Source organism: Eurosta solidaginis, chromosome 1, assembly GCF_040869045.1.
Source record: "Eurosta solidaginis isolate ZX-2024a chromosome 1, ASM4086904v1, whole genome shotgun sequence".
NCBI lineage: Eukaryota > Metazoa > Arthropoda > Insecta > Diptera > Tephritidae > Eurosta > Eurosta solidaginis.
In genome coordinates, this window is record NC_090319.1 from 7956530 (window position 1) to 7977882 (window position 21353).

At 34.4% G+C, this 21353-nt stretch overlaps 1 protein-coding gene across 50 annotated transcripts in view; it reads right to left on the minus strand.

The window, feature by feature from the left end:
* gish (casein kinase I gish) overlaps window positions 1–21353 on the minus strand; it is a 230538-nt gene that overhangs the window by 52790 nt on the left and 156395 nt on the right. For all 50 annotated transcript variants that reach the window (XR_010952125.1, XR_010952128.1, XR_010952126.1 and 47 more), the window contains one exon: window positions 10353–10570. Coding sequence is in view for 46 of the 50 variants with exons in the window: in XM_067778917.1 (XP_067635018.1) it covers window positions 10353–10570 (218 nt within the window). In the remaining 4 variants the exon portion in view is untranslated. The remainder of the gene's footprint in view (window positions 1–10352; window positions 10571–21353) is intronic.

Below are 21353 nucleotides of genomic sequence, written 5' to 3' on the forward strand. Positions count from 1 at the left end.
AAACTGCCCTTTGTGGTGTTGTTCTATATAAAATACAAAATAAGCTGAATGTCATCCGGAAGAAGTGCTGAAAAAAAACTTTTACAAAAATATACTTCTAATTAAACTAACATAAAAAAAAAGAAGATTGAATGTTGCTTCGGTCGGGACTTGATCCCAGGACGCTCGGTGTGAAAGGCGGCTCACGTTACTCAATGTAACGTTAAAAAATAAAACGGCAGTAAAAGCTGGACTTATCATTTTTCCCTTAAAGCAAGGACACATCGATTTATACAATAAAACATGTACTTATCGTTTTTTCCCTAAGAAGTAGACATACCAGATCATTGAATTCGGAACAATTTCAATCACTTCAGGATTATTTATGGTATGATTTCGGAAAAACTTCAAGTCGCGAGTGTACCTACCCGAATGGATGCTTCAACTAAAATTTATCCGAATTATTTTGAGGTTTTCCTGAACTGATACGTAAAATAATCCCGAGGAGATCTTGACATTGTTCCACATTGGTTCCGGAATAGTCTCGAAATGATTCTAAAGTCATCCTGTAACTGTCCCGGAAGCGATCCGGAAATTGTTCTGAATTAGTTCGATATAGTGTCGAAATGTTTACGAAACGATGCCGAAGTAGTCCCAAAATCAAAAAAATTTATAAATGAAAGGCGCGATAACCTCTGAAGAGATTTAAGGCCGAGCTTCTCTTCGAATTTGCGTCGTGCTCCTTTTAATTTTTCCGACAAATTGGCTTGTTTTATGCCGACTCCGAACGCTAGATAAGTTTTCACTGAGAGCTTTTCATGGCAGAAATACACTCGGAGTGCTTTCCAAACACTGCTGAGGGGCGGCCCCACCACTCAGAAAAATGTTCTTCTAATTGAAAAAAATTGTTTCTAAAATTTTGATGTTGCTTTGCCCGGGGCGTGAACCCAGGTTGTTTGGTATGGTAGGCGGAACACGCTACCATCACACCACGGCGGCCGCGCAGTATTCCCAAAATAGTCCAAGAATATATGATACAGTTGCATCCCCCATAAAATTTTATCAAAATCCGTTAATCCTTTACGCATGGACAAAGGTGACACTTAGCTTCATACATATTAGTTGATATGTACGAGAATACCCTTTAACTGAATAGCATGATGTGTCCAATTTTAATTGAATGAATGATAATAAGTCCATGTTTTATTGTATAAATCGATGTGTGTAATGGAAAAAATTCCAGCTTTTACTGCCGTCTTATTTTTGTACCGCACTTTCACGGATATACTCATAAGATTCACTTTTATTCACTCTTAATGCACTTTTTATGGCCGGCCTTTCATAATAGTGTGCTAGGGTTGCACGATTTAAAAGCTCTGCGAGGCATTCCCTGGATTTTATGAGTTGCTCTAAGATTTTGTTTGTATTTCCATAAATTTTGCTTTAACATATTGTTTTGTAAAACTTTGAAAATAGCTTTGATATTTCTTCACAGAAACGCAAGTTTTGAACTTTTATTACTGATCCTAATTTGTTTAAAAATGTGCGCTTAATTTGTGTATTTTTTTATTTATTGGCTTTAATTTAATATTATCTAGAATCGTAATTATTTGTGTTTACTTCGGTTCTATTTTGCTACAGCTTTTTGATTTTCAGTCACTGTCAACGTTTTCAATGGGATTTTCATTGAAGGACCAACAAAATACTTATGCGAATTCGTTTATGCACTGAAATTAAATTCGTGTTTCATACGCGCAGCTTGAATCGTTGAAATGAAATTTAATATGGAAGCATAATGCAAATGTATACCACTTCTCATAGTTTTTGAAACATTTGGCGAGATTTTAATGAAAAATATGGAGCAAAAATAAAGTTATTTGAATGAGGCTTTAAATGCGGATTAAACAGCCAAAGTGAAAAAGAAAAAAATTTAAAGTGAACAAGACGAACGACCAAAGAAAAGCAATGCAAAAACTCGATTCAAGATTAACAAGACTGAAACAACAACACAATTTTCGAATTATAGCCACGTCAACACCTACGCGAAACAAAGTGCTAAATTTCCGATTCACTTAAAATTATAGCAAAAACAATCAGCAAAAAGCTTTAAAAAAAATTATAAAAAAAAAAAAAACCGCATTCCCGACAGCAAAAGCTTTGGACGCGCCATCATCATTATCAACAGCACACAAATCGTCCAATCGCTTAGTTAAGAAGTTAACTGCAAAAACAAAGGTGGTAAACACAAGGAGAGGAGCATGAAGAGCAAAAGGAGCACGTACGGCACAAAAAGTTGTAGAAAACAGAAACCACTTGAGGTCTATTCTTGACCATCTTAAAGTTGAACAAAAGCACCTTTCCACGAAATACTTAAGCTGCACAAGTTTGCAAATAACGGTAGAGGGAAAAATTAAATAGAAGTGTAAGAGTATTATGAGTGGGTTTATGAGTATATGCGAGTAACACAAATTTTTAATGATTTGTTTTGGATAGAGGAATTTTTAATAACGGTACATTGAAAAAGTTTATAGCTATTAAAAGAGAGAGAAAAGCGTGTGGCAAACTATGCTAATTTTACAAATTATTGGAAATCTTGTTAAAATAATGCTGATTTTTGGAAAAGGACTACAATAACGCAAATATCACACACATCTTTGGCATAGTATTAATAAAATTTGAAACTAATTTGTCTTTTAGCTGATATCAATTTTAAACTCGTCTCAGCATTTTTTATAACGTAACTAGCAGACCTGGTGGAGGTTGTTCTGCTCTAACTTCGGTAGATCTGCACAAATTTAAAGAAGTTTTAACCTCGTACTCTCCCTACCCCTCTCTCTCCCTTTTCTTTATTTTATTCACTACTCTCTGCATCTCATTCCCCTTCCCAGAATTTCTATCCTATACTTTCTCTCCAGCTCCACCTCCTTCTCCCTACCCCGCACCATCTATCCCTGTATCTCTGTCTTCATATAACTCTTTCTCCTTCCCTCGTTTTTCTGCTCTCTTGTTCTTTTTATTCGTCTCCATCCTTTATTCCCAGTCTCAGTCCGAAAGGGTTGTATTTGTTTTTGTGTCCTGTTACATAAAAAAATACCTATAAACAAAAAGTATGTCTAAAAAAAGTGAGGGGGGACCAACCTTACCATTTTGGGATAAAATATGTAAGATCCTATTCTTAAGCCTAGTCAATATGCTCACAAAATTTCATGAGAATCAGTCGAGCCGTTTCGAAGGAGTTCAACCAAAAAACTGTGACACGAAAATTTTATATATAAGATTAAATATAACTTGGTATCTTAGTCGCCTCTTTCGACAGGCATATACCGCGAGTATATTCTAGGCCCCCTAACCCGCTTGGGTAATAGTCCATACGTATTTATGTATGATGATATCAGTATATGAGATTACCCAATAAAAAATTAAGCTTGAACTGAACTTAGAACTCAAGTTGAGAACAAATACATATATGACGAAGCATTATGAGACTGGGAGTGCCACGAAATCCCCAAAAAAAATACCCAAACACAAAACCCCAAAGAAAAAAAAAATACCCAAACACATAATCCCCAAATTCAAAATCCTCAAAATCAAAATCCGCAAACACAAAATCCCAGTGCTATGATAAACATCATGACCGTGTAAAAAATAGCAATATCTCTTTCCTCTTTCATTTATATTTATGTATGTATGTATAACTATATATTCACGTTTTGGCAATACATATTTTTACTTATCCATATATAGGACTGCTAGTCGCTCTAATTCGAACAAACTAACAGAAGCGTGTACTACGCAGAAGGACATCACCGTGGCGGTAGCCACGGTTATACCACACACCCGGATTTGGCATGGCGTAGCCCAGGGTTATCTTTTATAAGCGCGGCCGAAGGCCGCCTATGCAGAAAGTTGGTATGGATTATTAGCCTTTTTGGGTCGCGGCGATTTTAAACCTAATTTGAATTTATTTCACACATAAAATGGGGATTTTGTGTTGGGGATTTTGATTTGAAGATTTTGTTTTGGGGATTTTTATTTTGGGGATAACGTGGTAGACCCTATGAGACTATGTCAAGTTTTCCAGAGTCTTACAGTGTCCTCAGCGCCGGTATGCAGTGAATGAGAAATATGCTCTTTTTGGTAACTTCGTATGGTCCCTGTCGGCTACAGTATTGGATGATATACACCCGTTTACAGTTAAATCTCTAATGCTCCATCCAGGTTCCTTCACTTTCAGTATCTACAGATAGATTTATCATATTGCTTTGAACTGAGTCTGCTTGCGCAGCGGTACAATCACGCACACCACATTAAAGCCCAAACAAATTCGACATTTGGGTCCATTTGGCGCTCGCCTTGCGTCACCACACGTATTCATTGTTATAACCCTAACTCACAGGCAACGCCAAAGTACGCTATTTCAAAGTGATGCCAGCGCCAAAACGAAATGTTTGGGCCTTTACACCATTTTTATGCGGAAAAGTATAATAAATAAAGAAAAACAAGTATACAATACAATTTCGAAAACTAAAAGCAACAAAACGACTAAACTTCAAAAGACCGGTCGCAGACAAATAGTTTTATGAGCAACTTCAAACAAAAAAAAAAAAAAAAAAACGAGCACACACACAAAGAGAACCCCTGATTAGCGATCAGTTTTTGTTTGCATTATTACCATTACTCTACTGCAAAACGCTTAAAGTTTACTTTGCTTGCGGTTTTGTGTTTTCGCTTTGTTTGTTTTTTTTTTTTTTTTTTTTTTTGATTCTGATATAGAGGCGCGATCACTGCACTACAAAACCGCAACCAAGCAGCAGACAGTCAAAGCATCAGACCAGACAGCTCCACGAGGCCAACTCTATGCAGAAATTGTGTATGAATCATACGAAAAAGCGAAAAGTTATACGCACACAGATGCAAAAAACAAAAAACACAGCCATACAAATGTATAAAAAAAAAAAACTACAAACCATATTAAGTTAGTGAAAATGAGACAAAGGAACAACAACCTGCACTTCATATAAAGTCGACAAAATTTAACAACGAAGTAAAGATCATGTCGATCAATCGTTCAACAACTGCTGCTCCCCCAGTTGCCGCAACAAAGAAAAAGATACAAAAAAAACGTGCAAAGGCAATGTGTAGAGATATATGTATATGTATTTATGGAACAAAAACAAGTATTTTGCTGGCTGTATGTGTCAGCTTTCAATGCTTGGGGTTTTGATATAAAGTATTTGTTATTCCTTTTATTATGAATATTCACTTTTGGGGCGCCGCTTTTGCGAAATGATTAAACGAATCTTGATATAAACGAAACAGCAGTATAAAGGGTATCACAATAAGGATACCTCTCATATGAGGCCTGTAGATTTACACCAATGACACACACGCACTGATTGAGTCCGTAGTGTTACCAGAAGTTTGTTTTAACGACCAAACTGAAAACCCCTATCAAAAACCAGGACCTATGTTATAAAATAACTCCGTACTCTTGGCAAATACTAGAAGCTTCCTAGGACTTAAGCCACTTGCTGCTCCTAGATCAAGATGAGGGTTAGAGTATTAAATTTATTATATAAGGATATACCGTACTGTTTTAGAGATATAGATCAAAATATAGGGCACGAAAGATTTCTCTACAATTTGGGAATGAAGCCTAAGCGATGGATAAAAATTCCCACATAAATGTATATTTATTTTGATCAATCGATTTTCTTTAATTGAATAGAACGTGTATTAAATTTTTTTTTCCTGTATGAGTTTTTCATTATGTGCCTTTTTAATAACGTTAATATCTCTCTTTTGGACACCCCATTAAAAATGTTAAGATATGTATGCCTACTGAGCACGATTTCTTTGTGCTTCGCCATATCTCATCAATAAAACTCCATCGAAAAAGGTAAAACCAGACAAAGTAAGTAAAGTCATAAAGGCTAAATTAAAAGGCAGGAAAAATAAAACGAAATTTGCGTACATGACATATTTAAATATCAGTAAATATGGATACATAGTATGTATACATTGGCTTATGAGTTCAAAATGATCGATAACAATCGACAGCTTACTTTATGTAGTAACGGTAAACGCTTTATTGAGTAGAGTATACTGTTTAATGGAAAATTGAAAGTTTATAACAATTTCACACAGAGGGTTAATTACACAATTAGATAAGTCTTCTACATTGAAGCCCTTTTTGAACTCAATCCTTCATACAAAATACAAGTTCTTAATAATATCAAAAATTAAATTGTTTTTAGTAATTTCCGGAAAATCAGAAAAACAAATTAAATATTTTATTTTTGCAGCATTTACTACAAAAGATAATATGGCTTTTTAAAAAGTAGGGACACAAATTTGGTTATATGCAACATGTATGATTATTTGCGAATGCGTTTTATTTTATTGATCTTCAAAGTTAAAGAGAAAATGGCTGCTGCTTTTTATCATAACTAATTTTTGTAAAAATACATAATTTTTTTTTGGGGCTGCTGACAGATGTTCGTAAATGAAGCAATTGGCCCTGTTGAAAAAACATTATTTATTTCCATAAACAAAATTGTAATTCCATTAAGTTTCTATGTGAAATCGGCATAAGATAGTTTCTACCTGGACTGCAAAGCAACTTTATTTAATGTAATAAAAATTATGTTCATAAAATAGTTATATTCGAAATTTAAATTCACACTCAGGTGAAAATAACTTGCCTATTTTTGAAATGTTTACAGAAAGCTATTGCCAAAATCAAATCTCAAAATGTAGAAGATTTAGTTAAATCATCAATAAACCTTCAATCATTACAATATTTCTTGTATGGCAACCTAAATCTCATTTCATGTAATTTTTTGATGGGAAAATATTTCAAGGTATTGGCAGTTCTTAAATTCATGGATTACACATGTTTTTTTTTTAAGACTTTCAATTTTAGATTTTTATTGGCAAACGTAAGTAAAATAAAAAATGTATATAGATAGAATATTCAGATAAGGTTTTGCTTTGTTAACCATGTGAAAATGTACATATGTATTTCATTCGAAAACGTAAATTTTTTTGTGGCTGGAAAAGTTCACAAAAGTTAAAACTCTGCACGGGGCCCCACTTTATAGTTTTGTCAATATGAAAAACTAAAACGTCAAATAAAACTGCAGTGGACACAGAGCAAGTTAAAATATAAGATTTAATAAATCTTTTAACAGTTAAAGCTCTAGTTGGAGATATGCTATGACGCATTCTTAACAGATTTTTTTATATTTGTCAACAATAAGCTTATATATAAAATAAACTGGGCCCACATCATGTATTACGATTCGATGATAGCTCTGAAATAGCATCGAGGTAAAGGCACATAAGAAATAGTGGAAGTGGTACCAATTACATCGATGATTGATTTCCATAAAAGGGTTGACGGTTTGATATGTATGTATCGTTCAAGTGAAAGTGATTTTGGATCCGTGCCCTGTTGAGATGACTTTGCCTTAAGGAAGTAGATTTTCAAAACATAAATAACAAATACATATGAATGAAGGTAGATCCGGTGTTCATTGCAAATCTATTTAGAATTGCTTTAAACCGAACATTTTCTTCACTCTATTCCAGGAAGTAATAGTATTAATTTTACAATAATGAAATAACAAACCTAAAATTTAGCACATTCTCAGCTTAACTGCAATTGTTCGAATTTCACAACGTAGTAGCAAAGCACGTAATGAAATCTGCCATCAGCAGAAGATTAAACGACAAAGATCGACGTAACATAACAACATTTGGCTCTTCCAAGAATAATCACAAGAGTAGAACAAATGAAAAAACACATCATAACATGTTGCAACATGTATAACTAAAGAACAGGTATTTGCCTAAAAAGAACAAAAGCCAATGATGGCAAATAAGAACGAAATCAGAGAACAATATAAACACGAAAAAGAAAGGGGAAACAGCTGAAACCGAGCTTGCACAAAAACGGCACAAAGAAACGTAGCAGTAAAACGAGAAAAGTCGTAAACAAAGTATTCGTTAAGTATTGACAGTAAATAAAGTTATAGGCAGCAAAGATTGTATACATGTATGTATGTGTGGTTAACAGCTGTCAGCATTCAGTGATAGTGGAGAAGAATACATATTTCGAGACACGACTGACTATAAGAACAAAACCTTGTAAGATTGCTCGAGAGTTCATTGAAACTGATTAATTAGTCGCATGTGATGTGCATACATGCTCACACGGCTAATGAAACAAGGTAAACGAATTATGAAAACCGAAGTAAATCAAAGGTGGGACAACAAAAATATTAGCAACCGATTTTCCTTATAACTTTTCGCTTATAATCATCAAATTTGTCATTTGCAATTGACACATTTTGTGGATCTAAATTAGAAAGCGAATATAAGTTTCTGAATGCAATATTCTGCCACGCGAAGTAGAGCAAAATGAATGAGCAGTCAAACGAACCGCAAGCAGTTTGAAGAGCTATTCAACCTGCTTAGCGTTGTGTTTTTAGATATACGAGGTCAGCTCCCCAAAACCCCGATTTCATTTGTAAATGCGTTTAGTTCAGAGGCGTGCTCAAGAGCTTCCTAGAGTTCTTGTTGGCAACTTTGCTTTAGAATTATTTTGCCTTTTATGTAGATTTTAGACAGAAAAAATCGTTAACGTCCCGCATGCTGAGTGTTGAGCGATACAAATATTGAATTTATCCGGCCTCCCCCGTACATAGATACATACATATGTGATGGCATTTTTTGATAACTCTGGAATTATCAATTATAACCTGCAATTGACGTCTACATAACACATAGTATGTATGTTAGGGTGCTCAGTTATATGGCTTATTTACGAAACCAATTTTCGAGGTTATTAGAAAATGGAAAAAGAAAAGTTAAAAGAACGAGTTGGAAAACAAGAATAAAAAGGAGAGCCTGAATAAGGAAAAACGTTGATTGCATTTCAATCGAAGATTTTCGAAATATGAAAATTCAAAACTGTTGTTGTTGTTCAGAACATTTGAAACATGCTGATCGATAAAAATTCAATGATAACTATTAAAGGTTAGTTAGATCTTGCAAAAAATTAAGTTAAGATCACATTTACAATCTGCCAATCTTCAGCGAATCCAAAGAAGTTAATCTAAACGTGCACATTATTCCCATCCCCAGAAGTTGCATACATAGATTAATAGCTGCGAAATATGTCGGTCGACTATTTCGTTTACGCTTTGTTGACATTTTTGTTTTATTTCGTACTTCAAAATACACCTTTTCTAAAAATATTTCTAAAAAACTCAGATGTATTTCAGAAAAACTAAAATAAAATTCAGGTAAATCAAAATGTATTTTAAAAACCCAAATGAAATTCAGATGAAATTCGGAATCACCCAAATGTATTTCAGAAATCTTTCAATAAAATTCAGATAAATCCAAATGTATTTCAGAAAAGCACAAACTTTTCGGAAAACCCCAAAATAGATTCTGAAAAAAAGGGCTTCTGAAATATATTTGTGTTTTTCTGAAATACATATGAAGTGTAGACATGAAACCGACAACCTAGAGATGCATAAAAGAAAAGGTATCAATTACTCTAGAACTTGCTCATAATAACCGATTATCGACGAGGAAACATTTAATGAAGATAATATTGATGCATGTAAACTTGATGTATTTTAACTTGGTCACAGAGATGAAATCAGAGTTTATTTCGAAAATGAAGATAATCTTTTTGTATGTAATCTAGGCCTGAGTTATGAAATGAGTAACGTTAGATACATAACTCTGCATTTCCACCAAACCCAAACAATTTTCCAGTTTTGATCAACAGATCAGAAAAAACACGCCCAAAAACGATGGGAGAGGTATCGAGGGGCGTGTTTTGAAAACTTAAATTTGTTAATCCGTCGAAAGATATTTTGCCCACAACAGTTTAAAAACAGGAAGTTTGGGTTTGGTGGAAAGGTAGTATGAGATTATCTTGTTGTATGTAAACTTGATCTCTTATATAAAAATGAGTTAAGCTTGAAATGAAGTTAGTCTTGTTGATCTAAAAAATTACGTGGTATAAGGTGAAGTTTTCCGGCTTTTAAAAACTGATCAATAACCTTAGAGTACAAATATATATCAAAATAGCGTCTGAATAAAATAAGAACATGTACTACTTCTCAGGCAGCAGCTAAAACGCGCCTACAGCAAACTGTCAATTTAAATTAAGTGCAGATTTCCTGTAAATATTTGCGTGTAGCTATATTTTATTTTTATGTCGAGTTAGTGGGCTACATTTAAGCACATGTAACCAAAGAGGAAGTGCACACTTCAGATAAATGTACTAGTTTTGGTTTTGCTAATTTATGCTGCCCAATTAATTTTATAAATAACATAAAAACACTCACCTAAACGCAGTTCTCCGAAATTACCACAGCCAATTTTTTTACCAACACGAAAATTTGGTCCCACCATAAGTACCCCCGTTGAGGCGCCTACAGCTTGGCGGGTGGCATACATATTGCCGGAACTGGTTGTGTTACGAGTTGTTCCTCCACCTCCACCACCTCCGCCGCCGCCACCACCACCGGCACCTGATGTTCCAGCCGGTTGTGTTCCACCACCACTGCAAAAAGAACAGAAATAGAATTAAATTAAAAGAATTAAGCAAATAATTTAAAAAAAAGATAAGAGGATTATAATCAACAACTCCACTTTGCTTGTAATAAAAATCATGTTTGAAATTGCAAAATCAGATTTTTGTCCTTAAAAAAGCAGAGAAATCTTCATTCACTAACAAATGCAAGCGCGCGCTTTTTTGCTTAAATTTATTGCAGTTACATGGAATTGTGCTGCACGCAATCTGTTTTAACAAGATTTTTTTTTTTTTGTTTTTTTTTTTTAGATTTTCATAAAGTTAGCTCATTCAGTGTATTGCAAAAGCAGAATAAAAAAGTAAAACATATCTTTCTATTTTATTTTATTATTTTGCAACATGAACGTACAAATATTTCTTTAATTCTTTTATAAATTTCGGCGCCATACTTTATACACAATTAACAAAAACAACACACACAAAATATGCGAACGTTAACTTCTTGTCTTTCAATTTTGTTACTTTTTGATTTTACTGCAAGTTAGATTTTTTTCTATGTTTTAATAAATATTCTTTTGTCTTCTTTCTCTCACTTAATTCCTGTTAGCGCAATGAGGCGTGTTACTTATAGAAGAAGAAATGTAATGATTGCTTCAATTATTATGAACTTTTAATACGTACTAATTTCCTTTATAAACTTCCATTGACGAGACATGGAGTTAAAAACAGAATTTCAAGTGCCAAATTATTGTATTTTTGTTTTTTCCACCAAATCGATATTTTTCATTTATTCATGTGCCGAATTGGAAATAGTAAAATAGAAATTGAAGTTTCTTTTGAAATTTTGTTGTATTTTTTTTTTTTATTGAAGTTTAACTACATGGTGTATTGCTTTTAATTAAATGGGTTTGAAACGGTTGTAAAGTATTTAAAAAGAGCAGAGCATCCTCGAGTGGCCAGATGTCAGATAGAGAAACGAAGTTCTATTTCAGTTTCGGTTTCGAACTCGCAATAAAAAGATAGAAATCTTGATTCAATCACTAAGGGTTTGTTCGATGGGTAAAATTCTAGAATAGGGGTCGACTGCTAATACGCGGGGGGGAGGGGGGGGGGGGGGGGGGGGGAGGTTTCAAACAACGCGTCTTTACATCATTGATAATCCGAAGGCGGAAAAAAAAATTTTTAGTCGTTCAAAAGGCCCGAAATCAGGGGTTTGATCCACAGTATTTTTGCGTAGAACATTTTTCTGGGTTGGTAGCCTTCGGCGGGTCCACCAATGGTGTGAGATCAAAATTAAATCCGAGCAAAATCCCCTTGTACACAAAATTTTTTTCTGTGTACAACAACATTACAAAAACCACAATAAAGTTGTTAGCCTCAATTGCAAATAGCTCCGGGCAGAGATCGCATTATTAATGCTGAGGTCAAGACGCGTCGTATGACACTTCTCTAAATATTTTTGGACTCGTAGATATTGCTTTGTCATTACTTCAGAATTTGTTTGAACAAACACCGTACTTCAAGTTTTATTAAAAAACGAGATATCACAAAAAATTGCTGATTTTCTTAGAACTTTTAATTGAGAGTTTGACTTTGACAAAGGAGTTCAGCTTAGGTCCGGTCATGCTACACAGGCATTAAGTTTATCTATGTATTCTGAAACTTTCGAACGCTCTTTTCCGTTTAAATATTCATGGAATCGTTCGGGATAAACCGTTCATTTATCATATTCGGAACACAATCCTTTGATAACGTCTCACGCGGTCCAAATATTCCAAATAGGTATAAATAATATTCCAATAAATAAAAACGGTTCAATAAAGACTTAACTAGAGGCGAATGTACACGCTCAACGAGTACAACATTTCGTTATAGCATCTCAAGTGTTATCTAATAGCATTTTTTCATGAGTCGATTTTCTACTCGACTTTTTGATGCTCAACCACGAATTTTATTTTGGTGTAGGTTTCGATGCTCGTTGGTTTACGGAAGTACATCACTCCTTAGTTTCCGTAGTTTTCATACAATTTCCTTTGTTCAGCCACACTAGTAGATCCCTGTATATTAAATAGTTTTACCATAAAATCAGAAAAATAATGTAGTTCAGTACTTATCTGGTTTGTCTCTTATTTCTACTGCTAATATTTTTCATAAACTTGCAAAGAAACAACACAGTTAGTGGATGTCAATTCGATTTGGGAGCAAGATGGCTGCAATTGTCAAAGATTTTGTCAACCGAGAAAAACTCTTATGAAGAAATCATGAATGAAAATAAGTTTGTTTAGCAGTGAAATTAAGCTTTTTCGTCTTCTATAGAGACAGAAACTTGAGAGCTTTGGTTCGTTTGCACAGCTGAATAATCTCAGCAACAATGGTGCCATTCAAATGTTGACATTGATCAATTTTACAATCAGAAGAAAAAAGAGACAAATTTATTTCAAAACTTTAATCAAATCATTCACATTAAAAAAAATTTGAAAAGAGAAAATGTAATTGATTTAGGAGTTGACGGCCTGCCAACTTTGTTGATGAATTTAGATTTTGATACAATCATCGTACGCCCGTTAACACCATTCATAATGTAACGAATTTGCTGCAAATCCCCTTATTTGCCCTTTTGCTAGGTTCGTATCGCTAAACTGTTGAATAAATAACTCCAATATTGAATAATGGAAAAATGGCCTTTATTAAAATACTTCACAATAACACTCAAACTGTGCAACGAATAGCTTAATAACCAAACTGATAGCTCAAATGAAACTCCACTATTCAAAATAATACTGCTATTGCTCGCTAGATATCGTCTTAGCCGTAACTGCTTCACAACTCAAATCAAACTGAATTCCAGCGCCTCTACATCTGTCGCCTTATACTCTTTGATTTTAACATTCGCATCTTCTAGGCGCTTCCAGAATCTACTAGTCCATTAGCTCTCAAACATCTCAGCTGTAACTACAATTGCACAATTTTATAGTTTTTCTCATTGCATACTTATAGGAGTATCTCAGATATATGCATGTGTTTGTGCATTGACTCTCCGCTGCTCGTATACGTACATGGTACATACATATGTGTAGACGCAATTATTTATTCGTTTATGTAGATACATAATGATTGAATTATTGATGTGAATGTTTGTAGTTTACAGTCTCTCGCGCACACATAGGCGTATAAGTAAATGCATCTGTGTGTGACATCTCTCGGTTGCCTCATATATGTGTATACATGATTTGATTATTGCCTTAGTGATGGTATAGCTTAGTGATGCTAATATCCGTGACAATAAGAAGTTAATTGGAAATCAACCAATGTAAACTGCTCTCGAAATTTTAACAATAGCTATTATAAACAGCTTATCAAAAACCAAACTAAATATTTTGTATTTAAGTATCACGATCCCTACGCCACCTAGCGAAAGAGCTTTTCCGTCATGTTGCATAGGCAAGGGGGTACCTACTGAAGTCTCTTACAAGTTTCAAGACTCGGGTTTCACGCAAAGTTTCTTAAACATTTATTTCAAGATTCCCCAATTTCATTCTAAAAACTAAAATCCAAGGTGTGCTTTGAAAATATATGTATACATTTATTTTCACTTGTGACGGGTGGGACAAGTCACATTAAAAGCGAATGGTGTGCGTAAAATTTAAGCTTCGTTGTTACAAATTATGATAAAACCAAAAAACTTAAAAAAATCGGATTCTTAAAGGATTCTTAATGTCCCACCTGGACATTGGAATAACCCAAAGAAAATTTACTTTAAAGGAAAGAAAACATTAAAATTTTAAAACCGATCGATTCGGGATTATTTTGAGAATACTAAGGTATTATTTTGGGACCGTTTCGGAACTACTTTGGGACATTTGCTGGACTATGTCTAGAATATTTTAAGATAATTTCGGCTTATTTGGAGAAATTATTGGGGATTATTTTGATACCCTTTGGAGAATACTTAGCGGCATTTTCTGAACTTTTTCGCGATTATTTCTAGACTACTTGGAGACTATTCTAGAACCGTTTTGATGTTAAAAGATTTTAATACATACTGTGTATCGACGTACATCATAAATAAATCTGGAAATAATTCATAACAGCCTTTTTAGTTATGGCTATGGAAATGTGTATTGCGTACAGTATAAGGACATTGACATTTGTGCGATACATGGACGAGTAGTAAGAAATAGAGAATAAGAAGTGCGAAAACTAACGAATACGGTAAATAAGACAACCCCCTCTCTATTACAACGAAAATTCAATAAAAAAAAATGTAAGCTCGATTATATCGTACGCATTTACATATGTACAGTGGCATGTGGAAAAAATAGCACCAGGTTATCAACTGCAAAACTACTTTACCCCAGGCAAAGAAACATGAACAATTCAGAAACAAGATTTTTCAATTAGAAGAAGCGGGGTCGTCCCTCAGCAGTTATTTAGCAAACACTCCGAGTGTATTTACGTCATGAAAACTTGCTCAGTGAAAGTACCGTTTGAAGTCGGTTTAAAACATATAGGTCCCGTCCCGCCAATTAGTAGGAAAAATTAAAAGGAGCACGGCGCAAATTGGAAGAGAAGCTCGCCTTCAAATCTGTTCGGAGGTTATCGCGCCTTGCATATACTTTTTAAATTAATTTTACTAAATAATTGTTTAAGAAAAATAGGCCAATCTCAAAAAACTACATTGACTCTCGTAATTTTTTATCAAGAATTTTAATGCTCAGATTTGTATCGGTTTTTAGTTTGACTAAAGCAAAGTGCAATTTTCAAATCTATTAAGGCTATCGATAAGTTCTTGAAACCTATTTGCTATTTTGAATGTTGGTGCTATTTTTCAAACGTCACTGTAAAAAAAATGTGGTTACTCTCTGTTTCCCTTGTTGGTATTGTCAGTGCAGTGTCAAATCGTTAACGTATGACTCATAAGCAATTTTTGTGTCGACAATGGCAAGTGTTGCAACTACAGCTGAATGTATGAAGTAGGACCTACATTGTAGGTATATATGTACATATGTGCATAGGTAATATGCAGTCAACAGCACTTAGCTCCATGAATTTTAGCACATTATCAGCATATGAATTGCCTGTTGTATGCATTTTTATGCAAATTTTTTTTTGTTTTAATTGCTTTGTACGTCAGTATGCATTAGAGGTTTACGCCGCTCACTTAATCGACGGTGGCGGTGTATGCTCTATTATATACCGGCGGCGGCGGCATGGCCTGCACGCCGATAAAGTGATCGACGTTAACCTCTGAATTGAACGGCTGGACTTCAGAGTATCACATTGCCCACAACTAATGAATATGGAAACATACTGCTGACGTCAATATTATTTTTGGCGATCTGAAATAATATCATTAACTTGAGGATGAGTATCTGGGAGTCTTGTAAAGCGAAATTAAAAAAAATATATTTGGAAAGGTTTGGTTTCGGAAAGATCCGCGGTTTTTGCCTCCAAATATCGTGGATCGTTCAAAACATTTCGCGAGTAGCTCCTTGCGAAGAGAGGGATAAATACTTAAAATGGTCACACTTTGGTAGCGTAGTTTCACCAAAGGATATGCTCTGGGCTAACTCTAATACCCGTCGTCGGCACAATTTCTTTAAATCATTTACGGCTACATGCTGGTCATGCACAAAGGCGACTTACGGTTGCTATCAATTATCTACTAATAGTCATGACTCTCGTGGCACAGTTTTAACGATTAGCATCAATGCTGGTTTATTGTTGATCGCGCCAAAGGCTGACTTCAATTTTTTCGGCTGTTCTTAAGAGCTACAATTCCCGACATGCGAACAGTAGCAATCCCGACCACCAGTCGCTACCACGCATCCTGGCCCTTATACCATATGCCAGCACAGAAGCCATAGTACTGCGACTTAGAACTCATACGTTCGTCGACGTCACTTTCCTAGAAGCTCTAGGTGTAGCTCCGAAGACTTTCTGACGGATGTTTTTGTCGCGCTATGTTTCCGAGTTACATCAAAAAAAATCCCTGAAACGCTGGGGAGTAACTATTCGGTCATCATTCGGATGCCGCCCTCGAAATCATAAGCAGTCTAAGTGGATATCATTACGTAACTCATGGGTGAAAATCGTATAATCCTTGGGCAATCTATATAATTTTAAACTTTACAAGGACCGTGGATAAAAGTTTAAAAATGTAGTCCAAAATTTGCAGACGTTTGCGTTTGATACATTGACCTCAATAGTCTTCGTTTCCGGCCTTATGATATAAGAGCTCATTATGGATGACCGTCTTCAGTTTTCAGACAGGTTCGACTATCCCCTACGTTAGGGTTGTAGAACCGAGTAATTTGTTCGACTATCTTGAGAAAGCTTTTGCTTCACCACTTTAAGTGTTCTTGCGAAGACTAAGCCTAACCTGGTTAAAAAATGTGCTTAAGTATTCACATTTGTAACAGGAGCCGTCACGTGTAGGTCATATTTAAACATGGTTGATAGGCTATATCCAATGTGATTCACTCCAAGCGACTAGTTGGGGATAGGGCCGCCAACTTTAGGAAATGTCAAACCGGGAGACTTGGGTGTTGAAGTGTGAAAATCAAATTAAGATTTCAGACGCTATTTTGTAGTTAAGCAAATAAAGTGATTTTTCAAACACAACTCATACGTGTTGAAGATATATGCAACTTAAGTATGAGCTAAGAATCATTTCCAAGGAGAATTTAAACCACTGGAGCCTACTAGGGATTTTGCATCACTGATTTCGCTTATTCTTTCAGCCAATCGGCATATAAAATTCGGCACCTTTTTCAGGTAACTTGCTTTTTTAACAACTTGAGGACAATTTGAAAATATGTTCGACTTGGGACATTTTATTTAAATCATTGTACTTTATTAATTTTTTTAAAATATTATGCGAAGTGAGCATTTAGATTTATTATATAACTTTTTTCTAATGTTTTGTTTTAATAACTTGGTGAATTCGGTGATACGAAATCCGTGTTAAGCTGTCATTGAAATCGCCTGTTTTCTCAAATAACTTTTGAAGGTTAGAAAGTGTTAAATTTAGCAATTGGATTTTTATAATTGGCAGTGATGCGCATCCCTTGATACCCCTTTCGATCATATCGGACCAATTTTCGAGATGAACAATAAATGGCCAGACAGTCTTAAAAGAGTAGAAAATATATTAACGCGCCGAACGCCGCCGCCGCGCGCCGATATTTTCGACATTCGGCGGCGGCGTGCCATAAACGTCGCAAATCGGCGGCAGCGTATATCTCTAGTATGCATGGCATGTGTGATGGTACATGCAGCCGATGCAAGCAAAAACTTTAATTGCGTTTAAATGCAAACTAAAGGGATTACAATTAACATAAAAAATGGTTGTTAAATACGAGTGCTACTAATGTACTTATGTATACAGATAAATATGGATGTAAGTGAATGAATGTGTTGTCTATGGACATGTGTAAAAGCAAACGTAAAAACTATTAAATATTCATATGGCGGGTTCAGCAAAGGTGAATAAAAATGCATGTTAATGAGAGAGAAAGATAAAAACACTGGATGTATGTATGTAGAAAAAACCAAAATCTAGCGAAAGAAAATGATCACAGATAATATAATATGTGAAATATATTGAAATAAGATACATAAAAATAAGGAGAATAAGTTGGAGATAAAAAAAAGATAAAAATGAAGATGTAAATAAGGACAAATATAATGATAGAGATAAAGATAAAGATGCAGATAAAGATGAAGATAGGCTATATTAAAAAAAGGAGAATAAGAGTTGTATTACGAAACTGTGTACTATTTAAAGCTATATATAATATCCGACCTATAGAGAAATTTGTAGGTTTTTTAAACTTTTTTGCAAATTAATTATTGCTTTATTACTTAACGTTCAAAGTTTTTTTTCGTAATTGTATTAGCTACTGACTTTAAACTAAATAAATATAGTTTTAAAAAAATAAAAAATACGCAAATATGGTGCCGTTTTAGTATCTACAATCCACTTAGATATTTGATGTAGCACAGAGGTTCGTGTCTCCGCTATTAAGCACAACTCGGTTTGTAGCAAGCTCTTTAACCACTACCGCGAGTCTTCAATAATTGCCGCTAGATGGGACTAACCTAGAGAGTTACAAACAAGCATACCTACAAGTGAAGATAATATAAGCGTCTTAAAAAGGGCACTTTCTAATATAGAGCGTTTTATAATAAGTAAATTTGTCAACGAGATGAAAACAAACTGTCAAAACAGCTGCAAATACAAGAAAAGGCTTATGTGATATGAATTATAAGCCAAGAGACTTTTAATACAAAAGATGAGGTAGTGCTCACCCCAACAAGATGAATGAGCTCAAGAAAGATATTGAAATAAAATGCAACATAGCCTGTCAACTGCGTCAGCGACAAATGTAAGCTACAGATTTAGCAGGCACTTGAGAAATCGATAAGGCGCAAATTTTAAATTCAGTTTAAAAAAAAATAAAATATTTAAAATGCTCTTCAATGTTAATTCAATATGGCTTACTCATGAATAAGTTTATGCAGCACTTGTAGTATTATCATTTTATTATGCAGTTAAGAATTTTCGTATACTCTTAATTTTTTTTATTTTTTTTTTATTTTTTTTTTATTTATATTTGATTTATTTATTTTTATTACTTTTGATAAAATTTTTTTTAATTTTTTTTATTTTTTTTTTTTATATTTTTTAAAATAACTTTTTTATTTATATATTTCATTTTTTTTTTTTATTAAAAATTAATATTTATAATTTTTTGTTTTTTGTACCTATTATTTCTTTACTTATAATTATATATTTTTCTTATTTTAAAATTGTTTAAGTTAAAACTATCAATAGTTTTATAATTTTATTATATAATTTATAATTAATTTATAATTTTTTTACGAAATTATCTAATGACAATGTTGTGCTTTTTGAAATGGTAACATCACAATATATACATAAGTAAATTAATGTTTTTTTTTTAATTTTTTCCTTATAACAAAAAGATAAAAATTGAACAATTATCACTAACCGGTGTTAAGCTCATTCATTTTTAAAAAATCTTAATTTTTGTTGATACAATTTTATTTTTGTTTAAATACATACATCTTTTTAGAAAAAAGAAATATAAATAAAACTAATTACAAAGAAAATTCCCCGTTGCCATTTAAAAATCTGCATGAAAATGTCGAGAATGTAGTTTTCTAGTTCAATAAATTTGAATCTAACAACGTACATGCTATAAGTCTCTTGATTTTTGACGATTTTTTTTTTAAGTAGGTTATTTTAAATTAGATTAAGAGAACGCGATAGGTGCACATGATCGACCAAGCGGAGCTGTAAAGTGTCGAAGATTATGTGTAGGTCTTACAACCTTAGATTAACAAAGTTGCTTCTATCATTAAAAAGAGAGGACTGTAGACTCATGACGGGTATTCTGACTGGACACTGCCTTCTGGCGTCACATGCCTTTAAATTAGGCTTGGCCAGTGCTGGCAGATGTAGGAAGTGCGGGCTAGAGGAGGAAACGATCGAGCACGTTCTGTGCTCGTGCCCTGTGCTTGCCAGACTAAGACTCCAGCTATTAGGAGTGATATAACTGTCAGATCTGGAAGCAGCAAGTGGCTGAAGTCCTAGGAAGCTTCTAGTTTTTGCCGAGAGGACGGAGCTATTTTATGACATACATAGGTCCTGGTTTCTGATAGGGGTTTCAGTTTGGTCGTTAAAACAAACTTCTCGTGACACTACGGACTCATTCAGTCTATGTGAGGTCCTCATGGACCGGCCAGTTCAACCTAACCCAACCTATTGTAACGAATTTTACTTGCAAATCCTCTTATTTGCCCTTCTGCTAAGTTCGAATCACTAAACTGTTGAATAAATAACTCCAATATTGAATAATGGAAAAAATGGCCTTTATTAAAGTACTTCACAATGACACTCAAACTGTGCAACGAATAGCTTGCTTAATAACCAAACTGATTGATAGCTCAAATGAAACTCTTCTATTCAAAATAATACTGCTCTTGCTCGCTAGATAGCGTCTTAATCGAAATCTCAAATCAAACTGAATTCCAGCGCCTCTACAATTGCCGCCTTTTATACTTTTTGATTTCAACCTTCGCATCTTCTGGGCGCTTCCAGAATCTACTAGTCCAGCAGCTCTCAAACTTCCCAGCTGTAACTACAATTGCAAAATTGTATAGTTTTTCTCATTGCATACTTATAGGAGTATCTCAGATACATGCATGTGTTTGTGCATTGACTCTCCGCTGCTCGTATATGTACATCAATGGCGGATACAGGGGGGGGGGGGGGGGGGGGGGGGGGGGCGGCGGCGGCGATGGGGCGATCGCCCTCCCCCCCCAGACCTACCTGAATAAATATTGGGCGTGCTTAATTTGCCAGAAATTGAAATGCATTTTTTAGATTTCCGTAAAATTGAGATTGAATGAAATATTTCCTATCTTCTTTTGTCTGCTTGTCTAGCGAAAAAAGGTAAATAATAAATAAGTGAGTTTTGCTTTTTCCGCTTATTGCCGCAGATATGCCATGGTTTGTGAATAAAATAGTTGAAACATGGTGACCTTGCAAAACACAAAAAAATTCTTCATATCACCAACCAACTTCATTTTTTTTTATAAAAGTTCCGGAACACACCCAATATGTCGTTCCATTTATGCAATATCATAGCCACTGATGACCTGATACGAAACTTTTATTCTCTCTCAATTCGTTTCCAGAAATGGGTCTCGAAATCAGCTGTGTGTTCATTCAATTGTAAACAAAAGTTCATTCGTTGTAAACAAAAGTTCATTCGTTTCCAAG